Source organism: Hemiscyllium ocellatum, chromosome 31, assembly GCF_020745735.1.
Source record: "Hemiscyllium ocellatum isolate sHemOce1 chromosome 31, sHemOce1.pat.X.cur, whole genome shotgun sequence".
In the NCBI taxonomy this organism is placed as follows: Eukaryota; Metazoa; Chordata; class Chondrichthyes; order Orectolobiformes; family Hemiscylliidae; genus Hemiscyllium; species Hemiscyllium ocellatum.
The window spans coordinates 1356464-1374083 of NC_083431.1; the positions used below are offsets into that span (position 1 = coordinate 1356464).

The 17620-nt window shown below is 52.6% G+C and overlaps 1 protein-coding gene across 3 annotated transcripts in view; it reads left to right on the top strand.

Moving 5' to 3' along the window:
• Positions 1-17620, top strand: part of zswim7 (zinc finger, SWIM-type containing 7) — a 152569-nt gene that overhangs the window by 40002 nt on the left and 94947 nt on the right. For 2 of the 3 annotated variants that reach the window (XM_060847903.1, XM_060847901.1), the window contains exon 2: positions 768-867. In XM_060847903.1, coding sequence (XP_060703886.1) covers positions 786-867 — 82 coding nt within the window. In that variant the 5' untranslated portion in view covers positions 768-785. The remainder of the gene's footprint in view (positions 1-767; positions 868-17620) is intronic. The other variant, XM_060847902.1, reaches the window with a different exon arrangement.

The window sequence follows — 17620 nt, forward strand, 5'->3', positions numbered from 1 at the left end:
CCCCCCCCCCACTCACTCCCCCCCCCACTCACTCACTCCCCCCCACTCACTCACTCCCCCCCACTCACTCACTCCCCCCCACTCACTCACTCCACACACACGCTCTCATACTCCCCACACACACACACCCCACACATACACCCACACCAGCCCCCACAGACGCACCCGCACAGTCTCGCTCCCCCACACCCCACCCCACCCCACACACCCCCACTCACTCCCCCCACACCCCCCCACGCACACCACCACCTCCCACCTCCACCATGCACTCCCCCCACCACCACCACGCACTCCCCCCACCCCCATGCACTCCCCCCCCACCCCCACTTCCCCCAACCCCAATTCCCCCCCACTCACCCACCCCCACTCACTCACCCACCCCCACTCACTCACCCACCCCCACTCACTCCCCCCCACTCTCACTCCCCCCCACTCTCACTCTCTTCCCCCCTCACTCCCCCCCACTCACTCCCTCCCACTGGAGACCGTCACTGTCCCACATCATTTTTATTATCCTCTCCGTCCCTCCCCATCCTGTCCCCACCCCTTTTGATGGAATTCCCTGTCTAACTGCCATTCCTCTCTCTCTGTGTGCTCACTCTCTTCCTCCCCAGCCCAGCACTCTTCATTACCCCACACTTTGCCCAATTCCTATACTTCCCCCCAAGAAAGTCTTCCAATGACAACAACACACACATCCCACAAATAAATGGCATTATGTGTATTGTATTTATTTTCTGTATAATTAGTCACTTTTGTTTCATTAGTAGAGTCTGGGAAAAATCATGTCAACATCGGGCACCTTGCCAGTGATAGCAGAAGAACTTCTGAAGAAAGTGAAACAGGTGTATCAAGAACTGTCCCAATGTGAGTGAGTAGGAAATTGGGCTGGTCATAGGAAGTTGTATGGGAGAGCAAAAACCAATGGGGTTTCTGTCACTGTATTCTCTATTAGAACATAGAACAATACAGCACAGAACAGGCCCTTCGGCCCACGATGTTGTGCCGAACATCTATCCTAGATTAAGCACCCATCCATGTACCTATCCAATTGCCGCTTAAAGGTCGCCAATGATTCTGACTCTACCACTCCCATGGGCAGCGCATTCCATGCCCCCACCACTCTCTGGGTAAAGAACCCACCCCTGACATCTCCCCTATACCTTCCACCCTTCACCTTAAATTTATGTCCCCTTGTAACACTCTGTTGTACCCGGGGAAAAAGTTTCTGACTGTCTACTCTATCTATTCCTCTGATCATCTTATAAACCTCTATCAAGTCACCCCTCATCCTTCGCCGTTCCAACGAGAAAAGGCCGAGAACTCTCAACCTATTCGGTACGACCTATTCTCCATTCCAGGCAACATCCTGGTAAATCTTCTCTGCACTCTCTCCAAAGCTTCCACATCTTTCCTAAAGTGAGGCGACCAGAACTGCACACAGTACTCCAAATGTGGCCTAACCAAAGTCCTGTACAGCTGCAACATCACTTCACGACTCTTGAATTCAATCCCTCTGCTAATGAACGCTAATACACCATAGGCCTTCTTACAAGCTCTATCCACCTGAGTGGCAACTTTCAAAGATCTATGTACATAGACCCCAAGATCCCTCTGTTCCTCCACCTGACTAAGAACCCTACTGTTAACCCTGTATTCCACATTCTTATTTGTTCTTCCAAAATGGACAACCTCACACTTGGCAGGGTTGAACTCCATCTGCCACTCCTCAGCCCAGCTCTGCATCATATCTAAGTCCCTTTGCAGCCGACAACAACCCTCCTCACTGTCCACAACTCCACCAATCTTCGTATCATCTGCAAATTTACTGACCCACCCTTCGACTCCCTCATCCAATTCATTAATAAAAGTTACAAACAGCAGAGGACCCAGAACTGATCCCTGCGGAACTCCACTTGTAACTGGGCTCCAGGCTGAATATTTACCATCTACCACCACTCTCTGACTTCGACTGGTTAGCCAGTTTTCTATCCAACTGGCCAAATTTCCCTCTATCCCATAGACTTTCCGCATAAGCCTACCATGGGGAACCTTATCAAATGCCTTACTGAAATCCATGTACACTACATCCACTGCTCTACCCTCATCCACATGCTTGGTCACCTCCTCAAAGAATTCAATAAGACTTGTAAGGCAAGACCTACTCTTCACAAATCCGTGCTGGCTGTCCCTAAACAAGCAGTGTCTTTCCAGATACTCATAAATCCTATCCCTCAGTACCCTTTCCATTACTTTGCCTACCACAGAAGTAAGACTATCTGGCCTGTAATTCCCGGGGTTATTCCTATTCCCTTTTTGGAACAGGGGCACAACATTCGCTACTCTCCAGTCCCCTGGTACCACCCCCGTTGACAGTGAAGACGAAAAGATCATTGCCGATCACAGTGATCCTGCCACATGACCCCATCACAGTGACCCTGCTTCTTGACCCGATCACAGTGACCCTGCTCCTGACCCAAGCACAGTGACCCTGCTCCTAACCCGAAAACAGTGACCCTACTCTTGACCCAATCACAGTAGTCCTGCTCCTGACCCGATCACAGTGACCCTGCTCCTGACCCGATCACAGTGACCCTGCTCCTGACCCGATCACAGTGACCCTGCTCCTGACCCGATCACAGTGACGCTGCTCCTGACCCGATCACAGTGACGCTGCTCCTGACCCGATCACAGTGACGCTGCTCCTGACCCGATCACAGTGACGCTGCTCCTGACCCGATCACAGTGACGCTGCTCCTGACCCGATCACAGTGACGCTGCTCCTGACCCGATCACAGTGACGCTGCTCCTGACCCGATCACAGTGACGCTGCTCCTGACCCGATCACAGTGACGCTGCTCCTGACCCGATCACAGTGACGCTGCTCCTGACCCGATCACAGTGACGCTGCTCCTGACCCGATCACAGTGACGCTGCTCCTGACCCGATCACAGTGACGCTGCTCCTGACCCGATCACAGTGACGCTGCTCCTGACCCGATCACAGTGACGCTGCTCCTGACCCGATCACAGTGACGCTGCTCCTGACCCGATCACAGTGACGCTGCTCCTGACCCGATCACAGTGACGCTGCTCCTGACCCGATCACAGTGACGCTGCTCCTGACCCGATCACAGTGACGCTGCTCCTGACCCGATCACAGTGACGCTGCTCCTGACCCGATCACAGTGACCCTGCTCCTGACCCGATCACAGTGACCCTGCTCCTGACCCGATCACAGTGACCCTGCTCCTGACCCGATCACAGTGACCCTGCTCCTGACCCGATCACAGTGACCCTGCTCCTGACCCGATCACAGTGACCCTGCTCCTGACCCGATCACAGTGACCCTGCTGCTGACCCGATCACAGTGACCCTGCTGCTGACCCGATCACAGTGACCCTGCTGCTGACCCGATCACAGTGACCCTGCTGCTGACCCGATCACAGTGACCCTGCTGCTGACCCGATCACAGTGACCCTGCTGCTGACCCGATCACAGTGACCCTGCTGCTGACCCGATCACAGTGACCCTGCTGCTGACCCGATCACAGTGACCCTGCTCCTGACACGATCACCGTGACCCTGCTCCTCACACGATCACAGTGACCCTGCTCCTGACCCGGTCACAGTGACCCTGCTCCTGACCCGGTCACACTCTCCCTGCTCCACACCAGATCACAGTGACCCTGCCACATGACCCGATCACAGTGACCCTGCCACATGACCCGATCGCAGTGACCCTGCTCCTGACCCGATCGCAGTGACCCTGCTCCTGACCCGATCACAGTGACCCTGCTCCTGACCCGATCACAGTGACCCTGCTCCTGACCCGATCACAGTGACCCTGCTCCTGACCCGATCACAGTGACCCTGCTCCTGACCCGATCACAGTGACCCTGCTCCTGACCCGATCACAGTGACCCTGCTCCTGACCCGGTCACACTCTCCCTGCTCCTGACCCGGTCACACTCTCCCTGCTCCACACCAGATCACAGTGACTCTGCCACATGACCCGATCACAGTGACCCTGCTCCTGACACGATCACAGTGACCCTGCTCCTGACACGATCACAGTGACCCTGCTCCTGACACGATCACAGTGACCCTGCTCCTGACACGATCACAGTGACCCTGCTCCTGACACGATCACCGTGACCCTGCTCCTCACACGATCACAGTGACCCTGCTCCTGACCCGGTCACAGTGACCCTGCTCCTGACCCGGTCACACTCTCCCTGCTCCACACCAGATCACAGTGACCCTGCCACATGACCCGATCACAGTGACCCTGCCACATGACCCGATCACAGTGACCCTGCTCCTGACACGATCACAGTGACCCTGCTCCTGACACGATCACCGTGACCCTGCTCCTGACACGATCACAGTGACCCTGCTCCTCACACGATCACAGTGACCCTGCTCCTCACACGATCACAGTGACCCTGCTCCTGACCCGATCACAGTGACCCTGCTCCTGACCCGATCACAGTGACCCTGCTCCTGACCCGATCACAGTGACCCTGCTCCTGACCCGGTCACACTCTCCCTGCTCCACACCAGATCACAGTGACCCTGCCACATGACCCGATCACAGTGACCCTGCCACATGACCCGATCACAGTGACCCTGCCACATGACCCGATCACAGTGACCCTGCTCCTGACACGATCACAGTGACCCTGCTCCTGACACGATCACAGTGACCCTGCTCCTGACACGATCACCGTGACCCTGCTCCTGACACGATCACCGTGACCCTGCTCCTCACACGATCACAGTGACCCTGCTCCTGACCCGATCACAGTGACCCTGCTCCTGACCCGATCACAGTGACCCTGCTCCTGACCCGGTCACACTCTCCCTGCTCCACACCAGATCACAGTGACCCTGCCACATGACCCAATCACAGTGACCCTGCCACATGACCCGATCACAGTGACCCTGCCACATGACCCGATCACAGTGACCCTGCTCCTGACCCGATCGCAGTGACCCTGCTCCTGACCCGATCGCAGTGACCCTGCTCCTGACCCGATCGCATTGACCCTGCTCCTGACCCGATCGCAGTGACCCTGCTCCTGACCCGATCGCAGTGACCCTGCTCCTGACCCCATCGCAGTGACCCTGCTCCTGACCCGATCGCAGTGACCCTGCTCCTGACCCGATCGCAGTGACCCTGCTCCTGACCCGATCACCGTGACCCTGCTCCTGACACGATCACCGTGACCCTGCTCCTGACACGATCACCGTGACCCTGCTCCTGACACGATCACCGTGACCCTGCTCCTCACACGATCACAGTGACCCTGCTCCTGACCCGATCACAGTGACCCTGCTCCTGACCCGATCACAGTGACCCTGCTCCACACCAGATCACAGTGACCCTGCCACATGACCCGATCACAGTGACCCTGCCACATGACCCGATCACAGTGACCCTGCCACATGACCCGATCACAGTGACCCTGCTCCTGACACGATCACCGTGACCCTGCTCCTGACACGATCACCGTGACCCTGCTCCTGACACGATCACCGTGACCCTGCTCCTCACACGATCACAGTGACCCTGCTCCTGACCCGATCGCAGTGACCCTGCTCCTGACCCGATCACAGTGACCCTGCTCCTGACCCGGTCACACTCTCCCTGCTCCACACCAGATCACAGTGACCCTGCCACATGACCCGATCACAGTGACCCTGCCACATGACCCGATCACAGTGACCCTGCCACATGACCCGATCACAGTGACCCTGCTCCTGACACGATCACAGTGACCCTGCTCCTGACACGATCACAGTGACCCTGCTCCTGACACGATCACAGTGACCCTGCTCCTGACACGATCACAGTGACCCTGCTCCTGACACGATCACCGTGACCCTGCTCCTGACACGATCACAGTGACCCTGCTCCTGACACGATCACAGTGACCCTGCTCCTGACCTGATCACCGTGACCCTGCTCCTAACCTGATCACAGTAACCCTGTTCTTCACCAGAGCACAGTGACCCTGCTCCTGACCCGATCACAGAAATCCTGCCTCTGACCCGATCACAGTGACCCTGCTCCTGACCCGGTCACAATGATCCTGCTCGTGACATGATGTCAATGACGCTGCTCCTGACCCGATCACAGTGACCCTGCTCCTCACCCGATCACAATGACCCTGCTCATGTCATGATCACAGTGACCCTGTTCCTGACCCGATCACAGTGACCCTGATCCTGACCCGATCACAGTGACCCTGCTCCTCACCCGATCACAGTGACCCTGCTGCTGACCTGATCACCGTGACCCTGCTCCAGACCCAATCACATTGACCCTGCTCATGACATGATCACAGTGACCCTGCTCATGACATGATCACAGTGACCCTGCTCATGACCCGATCGCAGTGACCCTGCTCCTGACCCGATCGCATTGACCCTGCTCCTGACCCGATCGCAGTGACCCTGCTCCTGACCCGATCGCAGTGACCCTGCTCCTGACCCGATCGCAGTGACCCTGCTCCTGACCCGATCGCAGTGACCCTGCTCCTGACCCGATCGCAGTGACCCTGCTCCTGACCCGATCGCAGTGACCTTGCTCCTGACCCGATCGCATTGACCCTGCTCCTGACCCGATCGCAGTGACCCTGCTCCTGACCCGATCGCAGTGACCCTGCTCCTGACCCGATCGCAGTGACCCTGCTCCTGACCCGATCGCAGTGACCCTGCTCCTGACCCGATCGCAGTGACCCTGCTCCTGACCCGATCGCAGTGACCCTGCTCCTGACCCGATCGCAGTGACCCTGCTCCTGACCCGATCGCAGTGACCCTGCTCCTGACCCGATCGCAGTGACCCTGCTCCTGACCCGATCGCAGTGACCCTGCTCCTGACCCGATCGCAGTGACCCTGCTCCTGACCCGATCGCAGTGACCCTGCTCCTGACCCGATCGCAGTGACCCTGCTCCTGACCCGATCGCAGTGACCCTGCTCCTGACCCGATCGCAGTGACCCTGCTCCTGACCCGATCGCAGTGACCCTGCTCCTGACCCGATCGCAGTGACCCTGCTCCTGACCCGATCGCAGTGACCCTGCTCCTGACCCGATCGCAGTGACCCTGCTCCTGACCCGATCGCAGTGACCCTGCTCCTGACCCGATCGCAGTGACCCTGCTCCTGACCCGATCGCAGTGACCCTGCTCCTGACCCGATCGCAGTGACCCTGCTCCTGACCCGATCGCAGTGACCCTGCTCCTGACCCGATCGCAGTGACCCTGCTCCTGACCCGATCGCAGTGACCCTGCTCCTGACCCGATCGCAGTGACCCTGCTCCTGACCCGATCGCAGTGACCCTGCTCCTGACCCGATCGCAGTGACCCTGCTCCTGACCCGATCGCAGTGACCCTGCTCCTGACCCGATCGCAGTGACCCTGCTCCTGACCCGATCGCAGTGACCCTGCTCCTGACCCGATCGCAGTGACCCTGCTCCTGACCCGATCGCAGTGACCCTGCTCCTGACCCGATCGCAGTGACCCTGCTCCTGACCCGATCGCAGTGACCCTGCTCCTGACCCGATCGCAGTGACCCTGCTCCTGACCCGATCGCAGTGACCCTGCTCCTGACCCGATCGCAGTGACCCTGCTCCTGACCCGATCGCAGTGACCCTGCTCCTGACCCGATCGCAGTGACCCTGCTCCTGACCCGATCGCAGTGACCCTGCTCCTGACCCGATCGCAGTGACCCTGCTCCTGACCCGATCGCAGTGACCCTGCTCCTGACCCGATCGCAGTGACCCTGCTCCTGACCCGATCGCAGTGACCCTGCTCCTGACCCGATCGCAGTGACCCTGCTCCTGACCCGATCGCAGTGACCCTGCTCCTGACCCGATCGCAGTGACCCTGCTCCTGACCCGATCGCAGTGACCCTGCTCCTGACCCGATCGCAGTGACCCTGCTCCTGACCCGATCGCAGTGACCCTGCTCCTGACCCGATCGCAGTGACCCTGCTCCTGACCCGATCGCAGTGACCCTGCTCCTGACCCGATCGCAGTGACCCTGCTCCTGACCCGATCGCAGTGACCCTGCTCCTGACCCGATCGCAGTGACCCTGCTCCTGACCCGATCGCAGTGACCCTGCTCCTGACCCGATCGCAGTGACCCTGCTCCTGACCCGATCGCAGTGACCCTGCTCCTGACCCGATCGCAGTGACCCTGCTCCTGACCCGATCGCAGTGACCCTGCTCCTGACCCGATCGCAGTGACCCTGCTCCTGACCCGATCGCAGTGACCCTGCTCCTGACCCGATCGCAGTGACCCTGCTCCTGACCCGATCGCAGTGACCCTGCTCCTGACCCGATCGCAGTGACCCTGCTCCTGACCCGATCGCAGTGACCCTGCTCCTGACCCGATCGCAGTGACCCTGCTCCTGACCCGATCGCAGTGACCCTGCTCCTGACCCGATCGCAGTGACCCTGCTCCTGACCCGATCGCAGTGACCCTGCTCCTGACCCGATCGCAGTGACCCTGCTCCTGACCCGATCGCAGTGACCCTGCTCCTGACCCGATCGCAGTGACCCTGCTCCTGACCCGATCGCAGTGACCCTGCTCCTGACCCGATCGCAGTGACCCTGCTCCTGACCCGATCGCAGTGACCCTGCTCCTGACCCGATCGCAGTGACCCTGCTCCTGACCCGATCGCAGTGACCCTGCTCCTGACCCGATCGCAGTGACCCTGCTCCTGACCCGATCGCAGTGACCCTGCTCCTGACCCGATCGCAGTGACCCTGCTCCTGACCCGATCGCAGTGACCCTGCTCCTGACCCGATCGCAGTGACCCTGCTCCTGACCCGATCGCAGTGACCCTGCTCCTGACCCGATCGCAGTGACCCTGCTCCTGACCCGATCGCAGTGACCCTGCTCCTGACCCGATCGCAGTGACCCTGCTCCTGACCCGATCGCAGTGACCCTGCTCCTGACCCGATCGCAGTGACCCTGCTCCTGACCCGATCGCAGTGACCCTGCTCCTGACCCGATCGCAGTGACCCTGCTCCTGACCCGATCGCAGTGACCCTGCTCCTGACCCGATCGCAGTGACCCTGCTCCTGACCCGATCGCAGTGACCCTGCTCCTGACCCGATCGCAGTGACCCTGCTCCTGACCCGATCGCAGTGACCCTGCTCCTGACCCGATCGCAGTGACCCTGCTCCTGACCCGATCGCAGTGACCCTGCTCCTGACCCGATCGCAGTGACCCTGCTCCTGACCCGATCGCAGTGACCCTGCTCCTGACCCGATCGCAGTGACCCTGCTCCTGACCCGATCGCAGTGACCCTGCTCCTGACCCGATCGCAGTGACCCTGCTCCTGACCCGATCGCAGTGACCCTGCTCCTGACCCGATCGCAGTGACCCTGCTCCTGACCCGATCGCAGTGACCCTGCTCCTGACCCGATCGCAGTGACCCTGCTCCTGACCCGATCGCAGTGACCCTGCTCCTGACCCGATCGCAGTGACCCTGCTCCTGACCCGATCGCAGTGACCCTGCTCCTGACCCGATCGCAGTGACCCTGCTCCTGACCCGATCGCAGTGACCCTGCTCCTGACCCGATCGCAGTGACCCTGCTCCTGACCCGATCGCAGTGACCCTGCTCCTGACCCGATCGCAGTGACCCTGCTCCTGACCCGATCGCAGTGACCCTGCTCCTGACCCGATCGCAGTGACCCTGCTCCTGACCCGATCGCAGTGACCCTGCTCCTGACCCGATCGCAGTGACCCTGCTCCTGACCCGATCGCAGTGACCCTGCTCCTGACCCGATCGCAGTGACCCTGCTCCTGACCCGATCGCAGTGACCCTGCTCCTGACCCGATCGCAGTGACCCTGCTCCTGACCCGATCGCAGTGACCCTGCTCCTGACCCGATCGCAGTGACCCTGCTCCTGACCCGATCGCAGTGACCCTGCTCCTGACCCGATCGCAGTGACCCTGCTCCTGACCCGATCACAGTGACCCTGCTCCAGACCCGATCACAGTGAAACAACTCCTGACCAGATCACAGTGACCCTGCTCCTGACCAGATCACAGTGACCCTGCTCCTGACCCTATCACAATTACTCACATTGTAGCCAGTTGATAAGTGCCCTGTTTATTGCGTGTGTGTTATGCCATTATCTACATTGAGTGATTTCCATGAAATTGGGATGGGCTCAAGTCAGACTTACCACATTACAAGCCTTTCTCAAATCACTGAAATCCAATATTGAATCATCGTTGGAACAATTCTAATCTTTCCCGACAGGATTTAGAGATGATGCCAAAGTGCTTTGGTATACATGTCAGAAAATGGTTTTCAGTCTGGACTTCCTTTCACTTGAAAATAAGAAGTCTGTTTTTCTTTTATCTTAGCAAGTGTTGAAAGTCAGGTAAATTTAGCATCTCGGAGAAAGTGAGGACTGCAGATGCTGGAGATCCGAGCTGAAAAATGTGTTGCTGGAAAAGCGCAGCAGGTCAGGCAGCATCAAAGGAGCAGGAGAATCGACGTTTTGGGCATGAGCCCTTCTTCAGGAATGAGGAGAGGGTGCCAAGCAGGCTAAAATAAAAGGTAGGGAGGAGGACTTGGGGGAGGGGCATTGGAAATGTGATAGGTGGAAGGAGGTTAAGGTGAGGGTGATAGGCCGGAGTGGGGGTGGGGGCGGAGAGGTCAGGAAGAAGATTGCAGGTTAGGAAGATGGCGCTGAGTTCGAGGGTTTCCGCAAGAAATGGAAACATGCGCCCACACCTCCCCCTTTACTTCCCTCCAAGGCCCCAAGGGATCCTTCCATATCCGCCTACTTGCGGAACATTTCAAAGAACACCTCTGGGACACCCGGACCAACTAACCCAACCACCCCGTGGCTCAACACTTCAACTCCCCCTCCCACTCCACCAAGGACATGCAGGTCCTTGGACTCCTCCATCGCCAGACCATAGCAACACGAGGCTGGAGGAAGAACGCTTCATCTTCCGCCTAGGAACCCTCAAATCACAAGGGATGTACTCAGATTTTTCCAGTTTCCTCATTTCCCCTCCCCCTACCTTGTCTCAATCCCAACCCTCGAACTCAGCGCCATCTTCCTAACCTGCAATCTTCTTCCTGACCTCTCCGCCCCCACCCCCACTCCAGCCTATCACCCTCACCTTAACCTCCTTCCACCTATCGCATTTCCAACACCCATCCCCCAAGTCCCTCCTCCCTACCTTTTATCTTAGGCTGCTTGGCACACTTTCCTTTTTCCTGAAGAAGGGCTCATGCCCGAAACGTCGATTCTCCTGCTCCTTTGATGCTGCCTGACCTGCGCTTTTCCAGCAACACATTTTTCAGCTCTAAATTTAGCATCTGTTTAAATTAGTCACTTATACATTTGCAACAACTTGTGGACTAGTGGGACTTGATTTCCAGTGCACTTTTAGTCCCAGGTAATGAACTCAGCAGGGGTTGCTGATGCTTATCGATGCTCCATGTAACTGAACCCTCCTCTTGTCAATTGTATAAACTCACAGAATAGAAAGTGGAAAAGTGAAATAAAAGCAAGTATCCAGGGTAAAGGACCTTGTAGAGGGAGGAAGTGAGAATTCAGTGCCTAAATGTCTCAATTAAAAAGAACATTATTCAGAATGCTGGAAGTTGCCCTAATGCAATTTATTGGGGGTTCAGAAGAGTATGTCCAAAAACAGCTGACAAGGAAAATGTCGGTTTGTACGTTAAACAATAACTGTAGGACCAAAGGTAAACACTGCTGAGTGCAGGACCAGCAAATAAGGCAGATGAGAGAGAAAAAGGATCTTTGTCAAAAAGTGATCCTTATTTCTTAAATGATGCAGTTAAATCTACAATTAAATTAAAGGAGACAGGAGATACTAAAATTCTTGCTGAGATAAACAAACTTTTTCCTCTCGTTGATAGGCAAAGTTTTAACAAATGGAATTTGGTGAGGATAAAAACCTGTACCTTTGAGTATTGTTCACGAAGAATGTGACTTAATGTTCAAAATAGAATGGTTGCAGTTCACAAATCATAATGGTGCAGGAGGCGGCAATTTGGATCATGTCTGCACCATCTGTTACCGAGTACCAATCTCCACATCCCTGTATGTAATTACTATCCAATATCCCTGAATGCTCAATTTGAACCTGCAGTGGTCCATTCCAGACCATGATTGCTCAGGCAAAGATTCCAGTACTGACCCCCAGAAAACTCCATACCTTCCTCCAGCCCAAAAATATCCATTGCTATTACACTCTGTTTGCTATCGTTTAGCCATTGTATATCCATGCTGTGGCTGTCCTTTTGTTCCATCATGCACAATTGTGTGTGGCACTGTATCAAATGCTTTCTGGAAATCCAAGTTTCCCATGCCAAAAGCATTACCTTCATCAACCTTTTCTGTTACCTCTTCAAGATAACTTAGAAGGTTACTGAAGTGACTTGTCTGACATTTGTTCTAGATTACAGGAAAAAGAGTTCATTATGTTACATGGCGGTTGGGAGGTTGGAGTACTCGGGGAGAAAGGATGTTGATAGTTTGGATTAAATGATTGGAACGTGAGAATGGGAGAACAGTGCTGTGTCTAACTGCCAGACTGGAAAGTACAGACAGTCCCACTGGGGTGGAGGGAGGAGAGAGAGGATATGGGGACAGAGAATAACAGATACAGCTAAAAAAAGAGAAGGAATGACAGTGGGTTCAGAATTGAAAGTGCTGAACTAAATATTAAATCTAGAAAATTGTGAAGTGCCTCGCCTGAAGATGAGATATTCTTTCTCCAGTTTGCACGATGGAGCACTGCAGCATACAGGGGACAGACAAATAGCCATCAGTATAGGACTCTGTGTGAAAACGATCAGCTCTGGGAAGCTCCTACTTGTGCCTGTCCCAGAGGTGTTCTGCAAAGCGGTCACCAGTCTGCGTTTGGTTTCTCCAATGTAGAGTAGACCACATTGGGTGCAACAAATACAGTACCCAAGGTTGGAGCAGGTACAGGCGAAGTGCTGCTTCACTTAGAAAGACTGTTTAGGCCCTTGGATGGTGAGCAGGGAGGAGGAGAAAGAACAGGTGTTGCACCTTCTGGAGATGCATGGGAAGTGGGTTGATGTTAGTGGTTGACAAACAGACTAGGGTGTCCTGGAGGGAATGATCCTTGTGAAATGCAGACAGGGGGAGTGAGAGTAAGGTGTGTTTGGCGGTGGTGTTCTGCTGGAGTTGTCTGAAATGGTGAAGAACGATCGTTTGAATGTGGAGGAAGAGAAGTGAGAACAAGGTGGCCCTGAATACGCTGTTGTAAGTGATGGGAAGGGGACAAGGGCAGAAGAAAGGTTGGATGCAGTTGAGGGCCCTGTCAACCACAGTGGGCAGTAAACCACAGTTGTGGAAGAAGCAAGCCGTGTCAGCAATGCTGTTTTAGGAAGTGGCATCATCTGAACAGATGTGACGTAGGTGAAGGAACTGAAGTACGGGATTGAGTCTTTGCAGGATGTGGGGTGTGAAGAACTGTAGTGAAGGTAGCTATGGGAGTCAGTAGTGAATGGCAGTGGACAGGTTATTCCCTGAAATGTAGACAGAGGGGTCAAGGACAGGAAGGGAAGTGTCGGAACTGGACAACGTGAAAGTTGTGGACGGGTGGAAATTGGAGATCCGGGCGGGAGCATGAAGTGGCATTAAAACAGTCAACAAAGAGAGTTGCAGAAGGAGGCCAGTGTCGGACTGGAACAAGGATTGTACCACATACCCCATCGTGAGGCAGGCATAACTGGGGCCCATGTGGGTGCCATTAACATCCTCATTGTTTCAGCCCAGGAAAGCAAGCTGAAATGAAAACAAATTTCAACAATAAACAAATTTAGATGCATTTTTGACATCACTTCAATCAACCTAACTGAAGCAGTTGAACTCGTTCCTAAACCTCCTTTTATTCCTGATGAAGGGCTTTTGCCTGAAACGTCGATTTCGCTGCTCCTTGGATGCTGCCTGAACTGCTGTGCTCTTCCAGTACCACTAATCCAGAATCTAGTTCCTAAACCTGATGGCTCAATTTGGTATTGCATACATTAGGGAAGGGAATGCAGTGACAAGAACAGCTTTGTGCACAATTCTTTGGTTAGAAAATTGTTTGGATAGAAGTAGCAGTGCCTCATTCCTTTTTAGAGTGAGCTATTCAAGGCATACTGGAAAGTAGCATTGAATTCAGCAGCAAAAGAGATATCCACTTCTGTCATTCCAAATGGGTTGTATTAATCTAGACTCATGCCATTCGGTTTTAAATACACTGGAGTGACAAACAAGCTGTTACTGATGTACCTAATTGTGTGGTTCTCTTCGATGACATATTAACACACAGTAACAACGGGAAGAACATTTAGCAAACATAAATGGAGGGCTTATCTAAGCAGTTACAGTTAGCTAACTTAAATGTGGACTTGCAAAAGCAGGGGTAACTTGCCCAGGGCACATTGTTGGACTTGGGCAAGTGTTGCCAAAAACAACAGAAATAAAGGCGTTGATATAATTCCGCATTCCTAAATCTAAGTGGAACATAATGAGACTTTTGGAAATGAATAACCTTTATCAGAAAATTGTGTTAAACATTAACACAATAGCTGCAGAGGATTTACAATGAAAACAGGCAATAGGGTTAGGAATAGAACATTACACCACAGTACAGGCCCTTCGGCCCTCGATGTTGCGCCGACCTGTCATACTAATCTGAAGCCCATCTAACCTACACTATTCCATGTACGTCCATTTGCCTGTCCAATGACAACTTAAATACACTTAAAGTTGGCGAATCTACTACCGTTATAGGCAAAGCATTCCATACTTTTACTACTCTGAGTAAAGAAACTACCTCTGACATCTATCCTACAGCTATCACCCCTCAAATTGAAGCTATGCCCCCTCGTGCTCACCGTCACCATACTTGGAAATAAGCTCTCCCATGTCCACCCTATCTAACCCTCTGATTACCTTAAATGTCTCTATTAAGTCACCTCCCAACCTTCTCTCCAACGAAAACAGCCTAAAGTCCCTCAGCCTTTCCTCATAAGACCTTCCCTCCATACCAGGCAACATCCCAGTCAATCTCCTCTGCACCCTTTCCAAAGCTTCCATATCCTCCTTATAATGTGGTGTCCAGAACTGTACACAATACTCCAAGTACGGCCGCACCAGAGTTTTGTACAGCTGCAGCATAACCTCATGGTTCCGGAACTCAATCCCTCTATTAATAAAAGCTAAAACGCTCAACCTGGGTGGCAACTTTCAATGCTCTGTGTTCCTGGAAACCGAGACCTTTCTGCTCATCTGCACTACCAAGAATCTTACCATTAGCCCATTACTTTGCATTCCGGTTATTCTGACCAAAGTGAATCACCTCACACTTGTTCGCATTAAACTCCATTTTCCACCTCTCAGCCCAGCTCTGCAGCTTATCTATGTCTCTCTGTAACCCACAACATCCTTTGTCACAATCCACAATTCCACAAACCTTACTGTTGTCTGCAAATTTCCTAACCCACCCTTCCATGCCCTCATCCAGGTCGTTTATAAAAATGACAAACAGCAGTGGACCCAACACCGACCTTTGCGGTATACCACTAGTAACTGGACTCCAGGATGAACATTTCTCATCAACCACCACCCTCTATTTTCTTTCAGCAAGCCAATTACTGATCCAAACTGCTATATCTCCCACAATCCCATTGCTCTGCATTTTGTACAATAGCCTACTGCGGGGAACCTTATCGAACACCTTGCTGAAATCCATATACACCACATCAACCGGTTTACTCTCATCTACCTGTTTGATCACCTTCTCAAAGAACTCAGTAAGGTTTGTGAGGCACGACCTACCCTTCACAAAACTGTGTTGACTATCCCTAATCAAATTATTCTTTTCTAGATGATTATAAATCCTGTCTCTTATAACCTGTTCCAACACTTTACCAACAACTGAAGTAAGGCTCACTGGTCTATAATTACCAGGGTTGTCTCTACTCCCCATCTTGAACAGGGGAACCACATTTGCTATCCTCCAGTCTTCTGGCACTATTCCTGATGACGGTTTAAAGATCAATGTCAAAGGCTCAGCAGTCTCCTCCCAGGCTTCCCAGAGGATCCTAGGATAAATCTCATCTGACCCACGGGACTTACATATTTTCACACTCTGCAGGATTTCTCATACCTCTTCCTTGTGAACGTCAATCCCACCTAGTCTAGTAGCCTGTATCTCAGTATTCTCCTCGACAACATTGTCATTTTCTAGAGTGAATACTGTCGAAAAATATTCATTTGGTGCTTCCCCTATCTCCTCTGACTCCACACACAACCTCCCACTACTATCCTTGATTGGCCCGAATCTTACTGTCAAACAGCTTTTCAGAAGCTGAGATAGTCCTCAAATATCAATTACTGGTAATCACCCCCAACTTCACTCAACCTTTTAAAATGCTGACTTGGGGTGGGTGTGATCTGATTGCAAGATGATGAATCTGTACGGGGAAGCAAATTAGATACTTTTGGAAGAAATTAAATCAACGCCAACAGAAATATTCTGTAGAAAAGGAAACTCTGGGATTATTACTGTTAGTATATTGCAATTTGTCTATCTTAACTATGAAGAAACCCTGATTTAATTGATTGTAATCCACTGGCCCATGTTGAGAAATCTCAAATTTAGAATTCAAGATTATTTTGATCAAGCTTGTTAATTGTAACAGTTGTTCTTATTGCTTGAAAAAATAATATACCAGACATATTATCCAGAATGTAATGATTCTGGAATAGTTTAAAGTTTCTTTAAAAAGATGGCAAGAAGTTACACAAATCCTGTCCTGTGCATGAATGTAATTTCTTTCTGTTCTATTATTCTATGTGTCATATGTTCATTCTAATGGAACACATTTTGAAATAGTATTTCATCTGAAGAATGTTGCGAACCATGTATATATTATTGTGAAATGGAAAATTTGAACTATTCCTCTGTTACAAAGGATTTGCATTATGACTCTTTGGAATGCACAAATTAGAATAAAAGATAGCTTTTTTTTGTAAACAGGAGGCAAAGTGACTATGGGAGAAAAGGTTTTATCAAAGAGATGAGAGAATGCTCAATGGCATATTGTATCTGACCAGCTGAGTTGTGGAAAAGGTCATGTGCTGAAGGATGCTTAGCAGCAGCCTCTGGAATTTTTCTGTTTTGCCCACAGACCTGAAATATTTGTAAGGAAGCAATGCTACCATCTCTATCTCTCTCTGTTTCCTTTGCTCCCTCGCTACGCCCCCCGCCCCCATATATATATGTGTTTAAACCAGTTGGAATAATGTCTGTGAAGTATTTCTTGTGAATCTGAGAAAGCTTCAGAAATCATTATCTCTGATCTCAAATACTCTGAAAGTCAGGCTGTTAACTATGGCCAAAATATTGTCAGGGCCTATAGCCTTTGCAGCATCCAGTACTTCTGGATGTTTCTTAACATTACACGGAGGAAATAAAGGAGGGATGTAAGTAGAGGAGGCCAAGTTGATTCATCTCCTCGCACTTCTAGCTAAGATTATTGCAAGTTGTTTCACACAGAGACTGGTACGTGTATGGAATGAGCTG